This window comes from Grampus griseus, assembly GCF_964374135.1.
Source record: "Grampus griseus genome assembly, chromosome: 1".
Taxonomy (NCBI): domain Eukaryota; kingdom Metazoa; phylum Chordata; class Mammalia; order Artiodactyla; family Delphinidae; genus Grampus; species Grampus griseus.
Window position 1 is genome coordinate 125,858,597 of NC_139017.1, and position 21,682 is coordinate 125,880,278.

Genomic DNA, 21,682 nt, shown 5'->3' on the forward strand with positions numbered 1-21,682 from the left:
GTCCAAGTTCATTTGAATACTTCATTCTTCCCAACTGAAACTCTAAATATAGAGATTTTCCCTTATTTTAATCCACAAGGAGGTTAGCTCTTTTTAAGTTTGCCCCAGGCATCCCAAACTAGACAACTTTAAACAAACTAAACAAACAAAACACCAGGAAGCCTCAAAAGTATTAACTAATTAAGTAAACAATCATGACTCAAAAAGCGCAGAAAGGCCACTCAATTTGATATTTTGGGCTATTCTGCTTCCAAATAAATGACTGCTTATGCCCTAAATTAAAAATCAGACCTATGAAAAAGAACACTAAAAAACCTCAATGGAGATTTTAAGAGAAATATCAGGTCACCTATCTCAACAAGAATAACATCATCTCTTCTATATAAATGATTTGCCCTGATCAATTCTATATAACATTTTGATAAATCTTCCTAATAAGTCAACTGCTTTGCAACAGCTTAAAATTCTTCAATTTAACCATGTGATTAACTACACAATGTTATACAATTTTATATTTAAAGACTACGTCAATATATTATCTTTAGACTCATTTTAGAAATTAATTATGGATAGTTATACCAAAGCCCAAATCTGTCTCTTCACACAATATACTCGAGTTGTAAATATCGACATTAATATGGGATGGAAAAACTTGTAATATAACTTATTAAACAAAATTTACTTAACAAATACCAAAGCCTCCACAACTGCTTTCTCAAGTATATTAAAAAAAAAAAATCACGTGATACTTTTTATAGTGTAGCTAACAAAAGTGTAATTTGTAGTGGTTCAGAAATTTGGAATTCTAACCTTGCTCTGAGTACTGGCTTGCTCAACAAAGTCCAATTTTTTCTATACCATTATTTTATTTATAAAAAGGTAAATTATTTTTCTTACCTGGATGTATTAAGGGAAAGTCTAAACATTCATATGTCACAAAAAGACTTACTTCAATTTTATCAATATTTATACTTAGTAAAAGAATAATTACACTTGGCTTTTTAAATATTTATTTATCTAAGTTTTGGGAAAATATGGCTCTAACTACCTTTTTCCAGTCTTCTGATGGTATATAATCTTCATCTTCTTCAGATTCTTCTTCTATTTCACTATCTAGAATAAGTAAGACAATAGTACTATAAAATGATTGCTTATCCTATCCATTCTTATATCTACCATCAAATATTTAAATATGCCAAAAGGTATTTGCAGAGGTAGGTCAAGATATTTTTAATCAAATAATACCCTGTCAGTTAAAACAAAAAAAACAAAACTCATAAACCTTCTAGGACAATCTTCTTAGACAACTGTATTTTCATAAAATGATTTCCTACAAAAAATTTTAAGAAAAAATCTGATTCAGAGTCAAGATAATCTGTTTCTAAGCCTAATTCTCCTTCCAACAGCTTGGTGACAGAATAAATTATATGAGCTCAGTTTCTTCCCTTATAAAATAAGAATTGGGGCAAAACAGTGGTTTCTGAGCAGTGCTCCTTAAAGCACTGACAACTCTGTAGCACCACTTTGGGGGGAGTGCATGAAGAGAGTGTATGTATGTCTTCCCAACTCCTGTTTTATTCAGAGCAGGCAAGCTGCTATTTGTTTACATTTTGGACTAAGAATGTATTTACATAAAGGGGTGGGAAATCTGAAAACCATGAGACTGTCAGCATCTTCTCAACTCTAAAATGGCACACAAAATTCAAAAGGGTAACACTGCATACAGAAATTAATTCTTCCTATGGAAAAGCTAAGATAGGCAGTATATTTGTAGCTTCAATGCATACACCATAACTAAAATACCAGATGTGAATTATGAAATATTATTTCAAGAGGCAGTCACTTAGTATCCCACTTTTGAGCAAACTTTGGCAATGGATCTGCTCCTGGTTTAACTAAGGGAAAAATACCACATTTCCCCCAAACAATTGTCTCAGTAACTAATCTCTCTGTGCATTGATATACTTTTCAGTTGGACCATATCTGTGATCAAAGTTCACAATAAAATTATTATTAGCAGTCCTACATTCACTTCTAAACAAACTGTGTAACAGAAGTCACTCATACAAAGAAGTAGGCATGTTTAATCAGTTATTACTTTACCACATTTCATGAGAGGTTATTGTTCTTCAACTATTTTCCTTTTTCAAGTATAGAAATTTAGACCACATATTTAAACTAATAACACTAATGTTTAACTTTTTCTTATCTTACTTCCAGAGTAAGGATTCCTGCTTAGAATGAAATATTATGGAGCAGATGAAACATGCAAATATTCAAGATACATATATTAAATGTTGTCTTGACTACTGGTCATCTCTGACTAGATCATAACTGTAGAAAAATTAGGAGAGTTCTTTGTATAACATATTCCTACCTCAAGAGTCAACCACTGTTTGGACTTGGGAGCCATTGATTAGAGAAAGCAATGCTTATGAATATATCAAGGCTGAGGAGGCAAAGAAAGCAGAAAATGGAAAACTGAGGAAAAGACTAGGAGAAATAAAAAAGATGACCATGAAACAAACTAAAGAACAGTCAAGAGGGAAAAAAAGGAACACACTCAGAATCGGGCATCATAGTGACACAGTAATTACTGTAGTATATTCATGGACAAGAGGGCCCCAGTACTGCTAAACTAATAATCTAGAACAAAATCCCATTACTGATGAGCAAGATTTCAAAATCAATGAATTCAAACAGAGTAGTGAAAAAAAACACTAAAATTTTAGGCATATATTAAGCAGTAAAAATCATATCCAAAAAATAGTAACTAATAACACTTACTTGTATCAAAATATTTACATCGACGTGGACGGATTATTTCCTGGGCATCTTGAGAAGCAACAGATTGTGATGGATCATCATTGGAAGACTGAGTTTCATCCTCTTGACCTGAGGAATCTTTTATATTCTCTTCCTGTGGAATAATAAATTAAATCTCTAAGATAAAAAGAAGATTGTTGCAGATGAAAGGTCATAGTATTCCAAATACAACTGGAAGGCTAAAATAAATATACTAAATGGTGTCTTGGGTTGGATCCTGGAACAGGAAGAAGAACATCAGTGGAAAATCTCGTGAAATCTGAATTGTCTGTAGTTTAATTAATAGTATGGTACCACTGTTGATTTCTTAGTTTTAATAAATAGACCATGGTTACACAGATGCTAACATTAGGGGTAGCTGAGTGAAGAATATGCAGAAACTCTGTACTATCTTTGAGCCTCTTCTGTAAATCTAAAATTATTTCAAAACAAAATAAAAGTGAATACAGAACTGCCAATTAGCCTTTATTACTTAAAAAAAATAGCATTTTTTAAAAAGTTCATACAAATTTATTTAGACTAGGCATTGATAAGGAATCTGGAATGACACAGAGAAAACTATTACTTCTCTGGATTAGATTACAGGGGACTTCCAATTTGTATTACGTATATCTATATATTAACTTGTAACATTTAAATGTATTACTTTTAAAGTCAGTAAAAACAGATGACAAAAATAAGCAGTCAAAATGAATGTATTAATAAACTTTAACTTCAAGAGTAATAAAAATATATGTGTATAACCTTACTTTATTTTCCCCACTACAGCCACTGTTATCATCATTATCAGCATCTTCATCATCTTCACCTTCTTCCTCCTCCTCCTCCTCCTCATCTTCCTCAGGTAGTCGAATAGTACTATCATAACCATAAAGGCTGAGAAGTTCATGAATTGGCATGTCGCCTTCCTAAATAGAACAAAATAAAAAGTTAATTTCTGAATAGGTGATATTTCATATTCCTATAATTCACAAATCTGTTGAGTATACTCTTAGAACTGTTATGAATTCTCAAATCATAAAAGGTAAAACTGAATATAATTCTGAAACTTAAGAAAATCCTAGGCTTTTACTATTCTTTTCTGCATCAATTCAGTGAATGTACACCAATGTTCAGTTAACACTACGTATGGATGCTCACACTTAGTAAGCGTACCATACATAATTTGGGAGTGGGGAAATAGAATAATCAGAAAATAGACTGTAAACTAAGTTAACAAACCCAGAAAGGGGGATGAAATTCATAGCCCAGCCCAAATAAATTAAAACAGCAATGACATACATGAATGATACTGGATTACATTAGCTATATATTCTTTTCTAGGTTTATGTATAATTGCATATAAAATCCTTCCATGGAATCCTTACTATCCATCTTACAAAACTGTTGTATTATCTCCATTTCATAGATGAGGAAATTGAGGCTGGCAGATTAAGCAATTTCTCCAAAAACCACACAAGTTACAAGTAGTGAAGCCAGATTTCAAGTCTAATTACAAAAGCCCATACTCTTATCATATATATACCAGGCTGCCTCAGCCAGGGACCTGGACCTTCCCCAATCATCACAAAAAACACACCCTCCTCAAGGTGAAATGAAGAAATATCCGTATGTAATGAAATGAAATCAGCTTTCTGCAGAGGTACTCACTCTAATCAATAATCAAGCATGATAAAGTATCAGGGAAACATGACAGAATTGATTATAAAAAGGAAGTTTTACACAGACGCACACATACACACTCTGAAGAAAAATTTAACTGAGTCAGTCAGTTTAGAACCTAGAACAAGGATAATTATGAAACAAGACTTTTGTATTTCTCCAGCAGTCTTGTAGCCTCATTCATGGATAGAAATAAGTCTAGCCCGTGTGTTAAATACACTGTTATAGTGGGCATGAATACATCAGACTGGATGTTATAACCTGGTGACACTAAATACTCAGATCATACAGTGACACTAAATACTTAGATCATACAGTTAACCCCCATCACTCAGAATTCGTGTGTAAAAAGCAACTAATGATTATAATTTGAAAAAATTTTCTTACAGAAAGAAATAGGAAGAAAATACTGTTTAACACTTCTATTTCATACTGTAAATGGATATTCTAGTTATAAATCAGCCTATGAATCTGTTTCTGAAACAGAAATCAATGACAAGCTGGCATACTTAATTGACATCTCGTATTGTGATTCTCAAGGTGCAATAACACAGACAGTGCGTGAAGTGTTCAAGGATCTAGTCCCTGCAGATATCTGGTCCAGTACCAAGCATCTGGTACAGGAGACAGAAATTTGGGAATTAGGAGTCAGGATTTAAGAAAACAGAACTTCAAAATCAAGAAAGAAGTAATATGAGAAAAAGATATAGAAAAGGTGGGTTATATAAACAATCATAACATATAGCTTCCATAAAGTGTCTTCTATATGCCAGGCATTTGTGATAAGTGCTCTAATTCCACTATCTTATTCTCTTTTCTTAACAAAAGCAGAGTGAGAATATTACACTATCTTATTTGATCTTTAAAAGTACCAGATGACAGTGCTACCTTTATATATGTAAATAAGAAAACCAAGCAGAGAGAAACATCATGCACTGACAGAGACTTTACTATAATACCTAGATCTCCTAAGCCCAGCTCATACTTTCCATAAACTTCTGCACCACGAATGAGAAGCAGGTTTAACGATGAAGTCACTTCTATGACCAACCCACTGAAGTCACTATTATGAATAAGGGCCAAACCAGGAAAAACACTTTAGTGTAGGTTTGCAACTAACATTTACATGGACCTTGAGAATTCATAAACAGCCTGTTTCATAATATTTATTTCATCTTTAAGACTACCTTAATATGCTACTACTACCTCTAATTTTTACAACTGAGTTAACTGATACTTTGAGAGATCACAAAAAAGAGGTATGATTACCAATCAAATAAATGTCTTCAAGTTCTCTACCTTTGGTATGTCTTATTCAAGGGCAAGAGAATCACCTTGAGACCTTATTTAAACAGACTGCTGAACCCCACCCCAAAGTTTCTGATCTAGTAAGGCTGAAGTGGGGCCTGAGTATCTGCATTTTTTTAAAGTACCAGGTGATATTGATGCTGCTGGTATGAGACCACCTGGAGAACCACTTATCTCACAGTTCTAGGATAAGATAACTACAAATCAGCCTTTCCAGTGGGAGGTAATAAAGTGCGATCATTATCTTTAATAAAGCTTATCACTAACAGCTGATAGCTAAGTTGCACGTCAAAAGGGTAAGTGATACACCAACTGCATGAAAAGATTTTTTTTTTTTTAACCATTTTCAGGTAAGTGGAATATCTGACTTCCATGGTGAGGTCAAGATTTTTCCCTCTTGGATACACATCTGAGAAGTGTGACTTGCTTTATAAAAATTCATTTCTCAAAGAAAAATTTAGCAACACCTCCAATATTGACTAAGCAGAGAACAGAGTAGAGTCAGAAGTGGCTGATCATAGTGCATTTGGAAGAGAAGTGCTTGAATCTGAAAAACAGTAACAGAACTGGAAGAGAGAAAAGTCAGAGGAAATGACAACTGTGCAAGCGTAGAAAACAAACAATGAATAAGCAGGTTATCCTGATTATAATAGAAGGTATCTGTAGTAACCAAAAAAAGTTAGGGCTGGTATTTTTACCTACTTTCTCTAGTTTTACTTAGTTTCTAAAGGGATCTGTTATACTCTACTTTTGATTCATTTGAGAGTAGCTGCTGAACAGTGACTGACCCTATGGAACATCTTAGGGAAAATTATGCACACAACAAAATATTCAAGATGGACTTAGGCAGGGAGAAATTTAGTTTGCTAAGTTGGAATCCACTGTTATTCATATGAGTATAATCAGAGCCTAAACCAAATTAGTGGTTGTGGTACTGAAAAAACTCAAGAGACCCTGCAGAAGGAATCAACAGATTTAACCATGGGTTAAGAGTGATCAAGAGGTTCTTGTGACACTGAATCTCTGGCTCCAGACATTCCTTGGACCCAGGTACATATTCGTATGACGCCGAAAAAATAATAAAAACAATAAAGTTCTAAAGAAGTTCTAACAAATTTCTAAAAAGTTTATTTTCAGTCAAAGTTGGTTTTAGGTGGGTTTTATCATGTGTAAACAAAATATCCTTGCCTATTCCATCAAGAAAATTCTTAATATTGAAAACAAAGACTATATAGTGGTATTATGCTTTTCTTTGGAATTGACTTTTAATTTGTTACCCAATATCAAATTAGTAAGCAACAAGTCAGTAAGCAACAATCATGACCCACACAGTATGAAAAATACCTTACTTGATCTAAGGTATAAAGTGATGCCCTTACAGAAAACACTGGGCTACAACTACAATAAAACCTCAAATTAACTTTGCTGAGGAATCCCCAGTTTTAAATTCAAGTATCGTATCTTGTCTGCTACCCAATCCTTTCTTTCTACTTCTACACGCATCTTTTTCCAGAAGTGTTCTTTCCTCCATTCCAAGCATGTATTTTGATTGAAAGCTTACCTCATGGACCTCATAGTATCTAACCCAATTAGAATCACTGTACTCCCTGGCCATGCATTTGGAATGGGCACATGACCCAAGGTGGACCATAATTTGTTTCCAGAATTTTACCAATAGCAGCTAAAGAATATAGGCTATATCTCAAGCAATAAATCTAGGAGCCTGAAAACTGACAAGATGTGAAGAAAATTAGTCTGAAAAAGGACACCACCATGTAAAAAAGCAGAAACAGAAAATATGTTCTGGTGGTACTTGAGTCCGTGAGGTCTAGATATCCCCCTGCCCTTAATGAAATTAACACAAGCCTTACAACTAAATCTTCATTTTGCCTAAGCTAGTTCAAGATGGATTCCTATTATTTGTCCCCAAATATTTGATATAAAAAGTAATGCTGGGCTTCCCTGGCGGCGCAGTGGTTAAGAATCCGCCTGCCAATGCAGGCGACGTGGGTTCGAGCCCTGGTCCGGGAAGACCCCACATGCCGCAGAGCAACTAAGCCCGTACACCACAACTACTGAGCCTGTGCTCTAGAGCCCGCGCTGAGCCCGTGTGCTACAACTACTGAAGTCTGTGCGCCTAGAGCCTGTGCTCTACAACAAGAGAAGCCACCGTGATGAGAGGCCCGCACACCTCAACGAAGAGTAGCCCCCACTCGCTGCAACTAGAGAAAGCCTGTGCACAGCAGTGAAGACCCAATGCAGCCAAAAAAAAAAAAAAAATCTCAAAAAAAAAAAAGTAATGCTATCCCGTAAAGCAAATGTTCTTTGCTATTTCCTTCTGAAAAAAGACTAAAAGATGAATAAAATGTGGCTGACAATACATTATACTAGGGCCCATCAGTCACCTGTTCCAGAGACTTTCTCATTAGCTTATATTGTCGAAGTGTATGTTCTACCAGGTACTAAGGGGCTTTCCCCAAATTGAAACATCACAATAAAGTGTCAAGAGTGTTTTGTTCCCATTCATACAAGAGTTGAGAAATGGAAGGAGCAGAGTGAAAGAAAATTATGAGTCAAGTACAGTGGTTCTCCACTGTTCGGGTGTTACAGATTTCTTTGAGAATTTTATGAATAACTATTAAGATTTATTGAGTGATTATCATGTACCAGACACTGTGCTCAATGTTTTACATATATCATCCTTGTAATAACACTGAAGCTTAATAATGTTAAGTAACTAGCCCAAAGTTACACACTGAGTAAGTAGTACAGTCTGACTCACTGCTTTACAGTGCCCTTACATACATATGCATATACACTCCCTTCCTCAAAACCTGATCCTAGGTTAAGTGTACATCATCCTGATGGAGAGTGAAATAAGATGTGCAGGGTTGATAGACTATAAGAAGTAAGGGAAAGTAAGGAAAGAAGTTGATAGACTATAAGAAGGAAAATGGACATAGTACAAGATGAATAAAAATCAGCCATGTGGACTATACCTACATATTGTGCTTTAAAATATAAGTTGTCTAAGCACTGTAACAAAAAGAGGGACAATCATGTCTATATAAGCTCACCGGAGACTAGGTGGAGGTGGAAAGAATATAGACTTTTTCAAAGACAAACATTATATATGAAATTTAATCTGTCCTTAAACTTCACAACAATAGGGTAACATTACCAATCACCACCAGCAGCATGATAAGGTTGGAGCGGTATCTGTCTCCTAGCTGCACAGGAGGTGGCTCCCTCTCCCTCACACCAGGGGATTAGTCATTTAGCAATGACTGCACGTGGTACCAGGTGTTGGCCAATGAAGGGCCATTTGGTGGATGGACATAGTACTCTTTGTATACCTGTTGTGACTTACCAGTAAATACTTATTAAGTTGGGGGAAAGAAGGAAAGAGACTGATTTTCAGCCAGGAAGGCTTAAAAGACCACATCCAGATTGGACAAGAGTGCTGGTTCCTAAGGTAACCAACCTCTTGGGGCTGGGGCTTCACTACAGAATAAACCATGAAGAGATGAAGGCAGTGAACTCTTCTTTATAATCTCCATGCTGGAGTTTCTTTTTTTTATCTGTATAATTCATGTGGTGTGTACACTTAAAAAAAACCTCAATCTCTCACATTTTAATCTTTATTCTCTAGCTCTGGAGATCCACTTGGTGAAATGTGTCTAGCACTTTAAAGTGTTAATTATTAACACTGTTATAATGTGATTTTCAAAACTATAAATACATAAAGATATAGCTGATCCTGATCCCTCTTCTCCCAAATAGACTGCTACTGTTAAGTGAGACCATGGGTTTTAAGAGTGCATTTGAAAAACAGAGTTAAACCTGCATATAGCCATTCCCAGCAAACCAAAGTTTACTATGGGAATGATTCTGACACTTCTAAGATCACTAATAAATTCTAACCTGTACATCTAATTCTCTTAAAACATTTAAATGCTGAACTTACCTAAAATACTTTATATTGATAAGATTCATGCATACAAACATAACAATACACATAAAAGCTAGTTTACACTGAAATTTTAGAATTCATATTGAATGAACTTAAAACTACAGGTTATTGCAGTTACTGATAACTCCTGAATGAATCAACTGTCAAAATTTTGCCCCAATTACATCAAAGGTCCATTTCATGCAACCAAAATGCCAGGCATAAACTACCTTACCAATTCCTGACACAACTATGATGTTTCACTTCTATACAAGCAAATTAGTAATCAATGATAAAATCATGCTCACCTTTTTAATAAAAACAAAAACCAGTTTGGTTTGGACCTAAAGAGTTTACAACTATAGGAAATCCAATACATTGGCCCTGTAGCTTAGCTCTAGGCTACAGATGAAAGCACTGGTGATTATGTGCTACTTACACCTAAGCCTTAATTACTTTGGGAAAAGTTATAAGTACTCTCTGAGAAGGTTTAAGAGTGTCTGGTTGAAAAGAATGATAAAAGATTGGTTCCCCTGTCTTTCTCTCCCTTTGTATATTTTAATTACTTTTTCCTAAAAAAGGGTCATTTGAAAGCAAATTCTGGGGGGTTGTAAGGGACTGGGGAAGGAGGTAGAATAAAGGAGAAAATAGGAAAAGACCATAACACAAGCAAAATTTTAGTGAAGCCCATTAGTAATTTTGTACTAATTATAGTAGCCCATTTTCTGAAATAAAATAATCATTCCACTTTATAACCTATTTTCACCTGTACTTGATTATCTCTTCTTGAGTAATTACTTACTCAATTACTTGACTAACACAGAATGTGAAAAAATGGAAAATATAAGATATTCTTCCTTTACCCTTTATCCCATGGATGGGTTATTCAGAAAAAAGAAAATATATCTAAAGTGGTAAGTTTCTGTGAAATACAGGCAAATAACTAAAAATAACTGCATTTCCACTTCATGAATATATGAAGCCACTGTGACTGATTGTTAAATCAATCGTTTCCTCTGATGTTCACCTAGGTTCTGAATCATCCAAGCAAATTATCCCAGTTTTTGAATGGCTTTCCAGCCTCTTATAAAGAATAGTTCTGACTCCAGATTCCTCGTGTTCTTTTTAACTCATCCTTGAAAAGCTTTTATAACAGCTCTACACCATTACCACTAAGATCAATTCTGTTGTCTGGCTTAATAAAATATTGAATTGCTTAGGTATTATGGATTAAGCCAGTTTTAATCACTAAATGATTCAAAATGGGATCACCTGACAAGAATTTGACTTAATACTACTACTTTTCCAGCTCTTTAACTGTACACTTTAAAAAGTTCTAGGGCTTCCCTGGTGGCGCAGTGGTTGGGAGTCCGCCTGCCGATGCAGGGGACATGGGTTCGTGCCCTGGTCTGGGAAGATTCCGCATGCCGCGGAGTGGCTGGGCCTGTGAGCCATGGCCGCTGAGCCTGCACGTCTGGAGCCTGTGCTCCGCAACGGGAGAGGCCACAACAGTGAGAGGCCCGCGTACCGCAAAAAAAAAAAAAAAAAAGTTCTAAACTAAAATTCTGAAACATAGATTAATCTTTACTACTGTAAAAGTGGAAGAATTCATTTTTCGATGACATTATGTACTCCAAATGCTTAAAGGCTGGCATATGTCTTTTTTCGTACGTTCTTCTTGTCATGGAGTTCAGCAGATTGTATACATAATACCTTTCAATGATAGCATACCAAACTGATTTATTCATTCATTCAAAAACTCTGGGTGACCACTCTTGCTAGGTGCCATGAAATACATTGGTGAATAAAACAGACTATCCCTCCTCTCATGGAACTAAAGGATACAGACAAAAAAGTTAAACAAACATATAATTACAAATTGTGTTAGGTATAAAGAAAGCATTGAATGGGGTACAGTGGTTTATAAAAGCTGATTAGGGGCCAGGAAAGGCCATTCTGAGGAGGGAATATTAAGCCCAGACTTGAGAGGATAAGGAGCCAGACGCAGAAAGCACATACCAGAGAGTGGGAATGAGCTGAAAAGCCTTGAAGTGTGAAAACAAACAGCACATCTAAGAACAAACGCAACTAGTGTAGCTATACAACTAGTGTAGTAAAGGGATAAAGGACCATATCATGTAGGTGGCCTTGCTGGCCAGGGAAAGGAGTCTGGATTTTCTTCTGGTGTAACAGGAAGCCACTGAAGAGCTTTTTAAATAGAAGGCTGATATAAATTGATTTATATTTTGAAAAGATCATCATAGTTGCTGTGGTAATATATTGGAGAGAAGAGTGGTAAAAGAGGACATGAAAAATCAGTTAGGAAGCTACTGTAATAGTCTAAGCTAAAAATGATGGTGACCTGGGCTTGAGGGTAGCAGCAGAGATGGAACAAGAGCCAGATAAGAGATATTTCTGGATAGATATGATAGGTTTATTTAGGAATGGATATTGAGAATGAAGAAAGATGACTCCCTGGTTTCTGACTCAGGCAACAAGGTAAACAGTAGTACCATTTTCTACTGAGATGGAGAATACAGGGAAGAAACAGGCAGAGGAAGGAGAACATCAATCAATAATTCTGTTTAGACATTTAAAATGTAAAGATGTCTACTGAGATATCCAAACAGAAATGTCAAGCAGGTGGTTAGATAAACAAAACTGGAGACAGGGAATAGGTTAATGCTAGAAAAATAAGAAATACTGAGCATACACAGACACCATGGGATTAAATGAGATCAACCACCTAGCTTAGCAGTGTCGAAACTTGGTGTGCACACTTGGTGAAGATGTAGATTTGAGCCCCCCCCGCCCCGCATTCTGATTCAGTGTGCCTGGGAGAGAGGCATACAAATGCACATTTCTTAGTGAGTCCATGAGTGATTCTGATGCAGCTGACCCTCATACTGTATTCTGAGGAGCACTGATCTACAGACAGAAGAAGACACAACCCAGAACTGAGAACTAGGAAATTCCGAATCTAATCCTTGAGGAAAGCAAGACGAGTCTACAAAAGACACTGAAGAGGAACAAGGAGATCAGGAAAACGACAGTGGGTGCTCTAAAATTCAAAAAAAAGAAGGGAATAGTAAATTGTGTTAATACCTCTGAGAGTTAAGTAGAGAAAAAAGCGACCAAAGGATATAACAATAAAATCACTGGTTATCTTGATAGGAAAGGGGCAGAGACAATCTAGAGCACTTTATGGAGTAAGCAGGAAATGAGGAAGACGATGACAACTCATAAGAAGTTTTGCTTCTGAAGGGGAGTAAATAAAAGGTGCAGTAATTGGGGGAAGGCAGAAGGTATGTAAGAGGAAATTTAGTACCCTTTTTTATATATTTTTGACCCAATATCTGTGATGTTTTACCAAAGTAACTACTGAATTCTAATTCACATAATAAAGTTCTTTTTAAAAAATTTCCAACTTTAAATTATCCCACCTATGACCACATAAAATTTTTCAGTATTGATTATATATAATACCACTTTCCCCAAAATAAAGTAGAGAACTAAAATTTAGTGTTTCCTCTCTCCACAAAAAAGTTATAACCACTTCATTCTCTAGCTCTTATTGTTATTTACCCTTGCAAGATCCTCTATTTCAGAACTGAAGTTTGTTTCTCCTTCCATCATTTCTTCCTCTTCTAATGTGCGTTCATCATCAAAATCATGAACCAGCATGTCAGCTGATGGATCAAATTCATGGTCATCTGATGTTGCTGAACCTCCTGGTAAAGAATATTTTAAACAGTTTGGTAAACCAAATTATGTGTATCTTATTAATATTAATTTAATGTATATGTTATCTGAAGCTGGATATGTCAAGTAAAAGTACGAGGAAAAAGCTATGCACGGGAAGTATTATTTGTTGTTTTCTAAAATTCTTGCCCTTACTTATCACCCCCCACAAAATATCTTCTTTAAGGATTATTTTTTACCCTGTTTCACTTCTATATATTTACAGTGACAACCGCAAAACGGGGAGGAGGTGGGGGGAATGTTTGAAGAGTACTGTAATCTTCCAACAAAACGTGAGTTGTAAATAATAAATAGTCATATCAAATAAGAATGATCTTTTGTGTGAGAAAAGTCAATTCATAATCAATTGGTTGATATTTAATAGAACCAATGAGTATGAATATACAGTCATGTGAAATACACAATCATCTGAATACACAGTCTAATGAAAATACAGCTGAACTCAAATATTATTTTATCACATATCCACGAAAATATATTCTAATATAAAGGTAGTTGTCCTTAACTTAGCTGAAATAACTCAAAGATAGAGTATAAAAAGCAAAGTTTATTAAAATTACATACAAAACTCTTACGAAAGGCATTAAAAATAATCCAGTAGGTAACTTGTATAAGCTAATCTATTTTTAGCCTTGTGGCTGGAGAATACTGCTGTACTCAATAGGGTCAAAACTTGTAATAGGCGATAGCAAATGCTGGGCATATATAGCCTATAAACTATCCCCACATTTGGCTATTGCCAAACCTGGACTTAAGTTTACAAAAGCATTGTTAACTAATAAACAAATGAGTTACTTAACACTAAAAAAAACAAAAACAATTAGCAATTTATTTTTATCAATTTAAAATGTTAAAGGTTATATTACCTTTATGTATACCTACCCTTCTATTTCACTCCATTAAGAAAACCAATAAGTAAAACAGAGATATAGAGGCTGATTTCTTGAAAAATCAGACAATTAGGAATAAGGGGCACCAAAACTCCAGGGTTCTTGTTACCTCACAATATTTTCTTATGTGCCAAATACTATGCTTAAGCACTTCACATACATTATCTCATTTAATCTTCAAACAATCCTATGAACAAAAAACAAAAACTTGAGGCCCAGAGAGTTTAAATAGCATGTTTAAACTCACAGAGCCAGTAGGTGCCAAGAACGGAATTTTAATCCTGGTTCTGCCAATTCCAATGCCTTTGCTTTTACTGTGCTTCAAGGCTCCTGTAAGCCCGAGTTTCAGAAGCAGTAGATATTCTGCCTCAAAGAATACCTGAAAAGAGCCTATGTTCACAAAGATGAGTAAACTGCAAGCTAGGTCAGATGGCAAAGCACTGAGAAGTCAGTATGCTCTCTGAGGAACATAACAAAATATTGATATTAAAAATAAAATAACTAAATATATAATTGCTAAATCAAGTATTATCTTGTTATAATACAAATGAGTTATCAGAGTTTTAGAATGATTTATAAAATAAAAACACTTAAGAAATTATATTACTTTAATTTCTTCTGGAAATTAAGAAGAATGTGGCATAATTTTAGTAGGGGAATCTTAGTACTAGGTGAGGGACCTTAGTACTAGGTGAGGGACTAGACACAAGGGTTCTGTAAGAGCAGTTTGAGAATCACTAATTTAGTTGTTGCTTCTTTGTCCCAATCATTCTTCCTTCTTTCTGAGTTTTCAATGGAAATGTCCCAAAACTTTTCGGTTCACACAGCAATCTTCTAGGACACTTAGTCAATAATTATGTATTCCTACAGATGTTGCTATATTTTTCTTCACCCTTGTTTTAGTTGACTTCTTTTTACCTTGTTCTTTGAGACCAACTAACCATCCTATTCCTTTCTGTTAATCACTAAAGCCCAAGATTAGGGTATCTCCTAGGGAAAAGAATCCCAAAAGTAAATTATTAGGGTTAGGGAGTCTGGTGCTTTGTGTAAGTATTTTGCTTCAGAGTTAAGGCTAGTATCACTGTTTCGTCATAGAATTCCATCCTACTGCAAAATCACTAAAAAGTACCTTACATCTTTGCAAAGACTCAAAAGATAAATTCAGTTTATAATACATCACGTGCACTCATCATTTTATTACCTTCCCTCCCCTAAATCCTCACCTCTAATGGCTACTAGATGTAACTGGTTTACATTGGTGGAGTCTATAGACAAACCATTTAGCCTGGGTCACATGACTACTATTATTAGCATCAATTCCAAAGTATAGATGTTACAAAGGACACAGCCTTTCACCAGTGGACCAAAAATTTTTTTACATTAAGTTTTTATTCCTAATTTTTTCTTAATTGTCTACAATTATTATTACTTAAAACAATAAACATTTCCTTGGACAGAAGCCTGATACTACAAATAATAAAATCTAAAAATAACTTTCTTAATTTACAACAACACTCATTTGTTGAATCTTTTATTTTACCTTTCCCTCTCTCATATGCGCTAACAGTATTTTTCTCAAATACTCTGAGTTTCCTATACAATCAAATATCTCTAAGCAGTTAATGTTTCCTTTTTAAAAATACACTTCAAATATACTTCAAATCAAACAGCAAATAAAAACTACACAAAATACATGTGGCAATTCATTAAAAAAAAAGAGAGAGAGAAAGAGAGAGAGAGAAGAAACCCACAAATAGTCACGAGGTTGAACTCACAGCAGCCTCACCTGTACCTTCATGGGCAGTCAAATATTTCATCCATTTCTTTTTCCCCAGAGAAAAGAAGCATTCAGAAGAAAAGCAAGTCAGATGATAGTCTAACTCCTCTAACCTTTATGTAACTAATAGGCCAAATGTTAGTCGAACAGAGATTATAAAAAATATAGAAAATACTTACCTGGACTTGAAGACTCAACAGATGGCTGAGTGGGGGAGAAAAGAACAAAAATTAGCATCTTTGTGTAGTAAATCTTTATAAACATTACAGGAATTATTCAATGACTGATATAAACACCAAAAACTATAGTTACGTTTTAATGTCTGAATTGTCTAAGACAAACTAAAACTTCCCATATAATCCTTTCTCTGACATTATGTTAACTTAAACATAGAGAAAAATCTAAAACGTTCCTAAATCTAGAAACAAAGACAATAACGTGGAATTAGATTCAGATTTTAAAGGCAAACATGTATCTCATAATATATGTGGTTCAAGAGATATGATTCTAGATCCTGGAATTCTCTAAAATATTATTTCCTTATCAATACAGGGAAAACCCAAGGTTTGTTATCAAGCTGGTCTCTGGCTTAAAATGAGTGTGAGAAGGGAGGCAGAAACAATTTAAAACGTTGTTTAAAATAAAAATTTCGTTGTAAGAAAGCAGAAGGAAAAATTTAAGTGTTACTTCAGCACCAGACAGTACATTAGGTTAACTTTACTAACACAAAACATACTTTTAAATTACCACAGAATTAACAACCTTTCAAGCTCAAATCTGGGAAGGTTATCTAATGGAAGATCACAAAGATTCCCAATTATAATGTTCCTTCTACTGTACCATTCTACCTCTCATAAATTTAACCACAAGCATCTGGAAAATTTAAAGATAAAATTGTTAGCAATTTATTTTAGTGTTATCACCACTTGACAGTCTGTGGCTGTGTTTTATCTTAATTCACAATTATAAACAAGTCATCTGCAAACATCAACTCCTACAAATTCAATAATAGAAATTCAAAAGATGCCTCAAATGACATAAACTTTATAACTGAAACCTTGCCTATTCATTTCAAGCTATCTATTTCATGCTCATTAGAAGTCAGAGATGCTGGAAGTCCAAAAGCACTAGCAAAAAGATAGAGATATTCTAGTGTTTTCCTTCTTTCTACTAAGAAATGGGGCAGAGAGGCAAGAACAAAATTGAAATGAGCAAAGTGCCCGATTTTTCAAAAGCTAGGCATCTAAGACAAATTCTTATAAGGTGTTAAAAGTCCATTTTGAAAACTGTCCACATTATGCTATTGCAGTAAGTATGCCATTCTAGAGTCCATGTGGTGACTTAGATTGTTCTGAGGCATACTTTTTCAAGGGTCCTATTTTTTCCTTTTAATTCTTACAAAAGAATGGTTCTTGCCTACAGCATTGTCTCATTCTAACAAAAGACCAACAGTATTCAGTATTATATATTTTCAAGTGTCACACCACCATCTTTACTTAAAAGTCACTCTGCCACAACAGAGTGAAAACAGTTCTACTGTTCAATTTGGTTCCTCCAATGGGAAGCTGTAGAGCAGGGTAACAAAGAATGCAACCATAAAAAGGGTTTTTAGCTTGCTTAACATCTTTTGAACAGTTATACACTTCTAGCTCAAAATAGATTTAACCACCACACAAATTATTACACAGCAAATCAGTATTTTAAAATATTAATCCACTTCTACTTCATACTTTATTTCCTAAGTTTAAGCACAACCTCTGTTCAAGGCTACAGCAAAGTTAATGACTATCTTCATCTGGTCCCAGGTTCACTATCCACAGAGTAGCCTTACAATGCTGTTTTTCCTTTTTCGTAAACTTCTGAAATTGGTTTGCATGGCATAAACAAAAAGAACCCAGGACTTCTTTCAAATTAGCTAAAAAGAAATAGCTCTTTGAGCATCTGGTTCTTTTTGAACACTTCAATAATTATTCCGCTTAACAATCTTCTGATTAAAAAGGCTGATTAAAAATAAGTTATTCTACTGAAGAATAAAAGGTACATTTTCACTGATGTTATTACATACTGGCAATAACAGATACTGAATTGCGACTGGCGTCTGTATTTGTATTTGTAAGACGCCTCAGACTGCGCTAAATGCCAATAGACACCACACTGATTGTTGTTTTACTGGTAAATAGTTACCACTTTAATGTTCTGAAAAAGGCCTGAAATATCTTCCATTTATTAAGATACCAAATGTTTAGAGGACTGATAGCATTTGTAAGTATAGCTGGCATAAGGTAGAACACTCAGTGCTCAAAGATAGCACTAATCATATTATGTAAGACATACTAGAATGTTTTAAAACCATGATTTGATGGATGGTATATCTAGATTAGAACTGGGGGAGGGGAAGTAGGAATGGTTTGCCTATAGATACATATTTTAGTATTCCATGTTCAAAATAAAATTCTACTGTATCAGTTTGATGAAGACGGGAGACCGGTTTCCTGAAAGTTAATTATATCCAATTAAATCAAAGATGAGCTTCTTGAAAACAGGCATTTGAAAATAGTGTATACTGTAAACATTACTTTTGTCCAACCAACAAACTAAATGATTATCTTTCAAATGAAATATGAGATTAGTATCATAATACAGAAAACTTTAGTATGAAATGAGGGCATTTTTTATTTAGGTATTTAAAAGAACAACAGAACCAGCTTATGTTCATAGAGCACTACATATTTTCAAATGCATAAGGTTACCTGATCATAAACCTGACAATAAAGCCTGCCCCACCTACCTCATTTTATAGATTAGCAAACCCAGGGAGATAAACTAACTTGATCAAGGTTCCACGGTGGGTAGTGAAGGTAAAGCCTAGGATCTGATTCCTTCTATACTTCCCATGGAAACAACTATGTTAAAAAAAAAAAAAATTATCTTTACCTCTCTCCTCCTTACTTTCTCTTTCTTTTTAAAATGGTTTTCATCTATCCAAAGCATGTTTAAAAATGTGACTGCAAGTTGTCATCTGTCATGTCAGACTCTTATTTATGTCACATTAGGAACTGGTATCTCTAACAATACCCTCCAGAAAAACCTGCAACATCTACCGTTAATGACTACAGTAAATTAGAAAGGAAGAAGGAGGGGAAAAATAAAACTAAAGCTAAACAGGTAATCATTTGTAGCAATACCTATTTTTAGCAAAAGCTCAAATTATAAAATGTAAGCAGTAAAGAAAATTTTTACATTGGGGATTAAAATGCACTTAAAATGCACTCATACATTACTGGCAGAAGTATGAGTTAGTTTAAGCATTCTGGAGATCATCTTGCCAACATGAACTTACCCTACTGATATGCCTAAAACAGCACACCAAGATACATGTATATCATGTATCACCACAAAATTGTCTATAGCAAAGAGTTGGGAAAAAATTTAAGTCCATCCTTTAACTAGTTAGAAATGAAATATAGTTTTTCCAAGCAATGGAACATTATTAATCCATTAAAAAGAATGAGACAGTTCTGTTTCTGTTGACTGAGAATAAAATGCTAAAAAGAAATATATATGTATATATAGGTACATGTATCTGGATAAACAGACAGCTATGTTAGGAGTAAAAAGCAAAGTATAGAGGAGAGAGTAAATTGGGCTGGAATATACATAAAAAGTTTTCCCCCAAAAGGATACACAAGAATCTGTTAACAACAGTTACCTCTAGAGTATGGGTTGCAGAAAGAAGGCTTTTTTCATTTTATACCTTTCTGTACTGTTGGAATTTTTTAACCACTTGCAAGCATTACTCTTTGTTTTTTAAAAAGGAAGTCAGTAAAGACTATCTCGTGGAATTATGAGCTATTTTCACTTTCTTCCTTTACTTTTAGATTTTCAAGAAAACCTAGTATTTGCCTTTTTTTTCTTTTTTAACAAGTCTGTATAATTTTGAAAAATAACCTAGTTTTCTTTTAGGTACATAATTGTTTTATCTGAGATGGAAAACACTAGAGAGACAGAATATGAATAGGCTAAATCAAGTTAAAGAATGAACTCTGTTAACTTTTATAGCAACTTTTATACTGTCACCCATATATATGATTCAGTTGATCAAGCTGCTAATAATTGTAAAACATTCAATGCCTCAGATTTGTTCAAATGTTTTTCTTCTGTATTTTTCTAGACCATGGTAAGAAATATCCCATATACCAGAAAACTGCAAACTGAGAGATAAAAGATCAACTAACTAGAATATCACCATTACTAAAACATAAATAAATAAGGTAGTAAAAACATGAAGTAGTCATTAGACTCTTTTATCCCAGGCAATCAAGAGCGTATTTTTCAGTAAGTATAACTGTCCTAATTGTTCCCCTCAAACCAATTCCACCACCATTTAAGTATTATTACCACCTACTTAGTAATGCAGACACTGAATCACAGATTCTCACCGGGATGAGGACAGACAGGAGTTTAGGGCCTACTCCAGGGTGGAGAAGGCAGGGAGACTGTGCCAGGGCCCACCATCTCTCTTCCTCCATACACAATTAAATCACTTAACTTTGCTGTTGGTTAACAAAGCCTTGGAGTTAAAACTAGCAAGTTTACCACAGTAGTAGTAATTCAGAGGATGAACTGCTATTACTCAGCACTAGGAATTCAGAGGCCTACTAGGTTCCAGTCTTAATTGTGCCACAAACGGCACCGTCTAGGACAAATTGCGTAAGCTCTCTGCTCAGTTTCATCTTCCCTTAGATGAAAAGATTTAGATTTCTTCAAGTTTAGTTCAATTTCCTTTGAGATCTAAGTTCTTTACTTTTATTATGAATTGCTCAAAAGACATAAACACTACTGAGGAGTACTTAGCTCCATGGATGGGATATGTTTAAGATTCTTCTAAATTTTTTTTTAAAATCTAGGGCTACTGGGAAAAAAAGATCTCAATGTGCAAAAAGCTTTTGGGGGTTGCTACTTTATGAATTTCATATCTACATAAACCTAATTATACAAGTCATTCTAAGCCACGGCATAAGTCGAACAGAATGGGTCCCAGCAACAACTGGTATGTGAACTTAATCACTGCAATGAATTTGCAAATCTTTTGAAATATACAGGGACTCCATCTGAACTTTATGCAATAAATTTCTATATAGCTGATTACCTTTTACGAAGAAACACTGAAGTTTCACTGGCAGTGTTGTATTTCTGAATTATTTGGGAAAATGATTAGTCTCAAGAATTCTCTAAAAGAAATTCACTTCTATATTTCCCAACTAATCTTTCCTACCTTATCAAGCACTTTGACTATTACTCCTTCTGAATTAAGCTTTTTAAGACTTTCATGCATTGGTGTTAAGCACTTTGGATAATTCCTTAATAGCTCTGTAAGTATAAACACCAAAAAAACGTTTTTTTTCATTAGCAGTTTTAAGGCCTAAATTCATTGCAGTAAAACAAGTTTTGTTTAGAGTAGAAATTAACACTATCAAGAACAGCAGTCAAGATGATCCCATTTCC

At 34.6% G+C, this 21,682-nt stretch overlaps 1 protein-coding gene across 3 annotated transcripts in view; it reads right to left on the reverse strand.

The window, feature by feature from the left end:
- The window catches only part of MIER1 (MIER1 transcriptional regulator), a gene marked incomplete at its 5' end in the record, with an annotated part of 56,408 nt that overhangs the window by 25,491 nt on the left and 9,235 nt on the right, over nt 1-21,682 (reverse strand). For all 3 annotated transcript variants that reach the window (XM_082663051.1, XM_082663050.1, XM_082663049.1), the window contains 5 exons: nt 1,049-1,113; nt 2,788-2,920; nt 3,576-3,734; nt 13,334-13,479; nt 16,357-16,381. In XM_082663051.1, the coding sequence (XP_082519177.1) occupies nt 1,049-1,113; nt 2,788-2,920; nt 3,576-3,734; nt 13,334-13,479; nt 16,357-16,381 (528 nt within the window). The remainder of the gene's footprint in view (nt 1-1,048; nt 1,114-2,787; nt 2,921-3,575; nt 3,735-13,333; nt 13,480-16,356; nt 16,382-21,682) is intronic.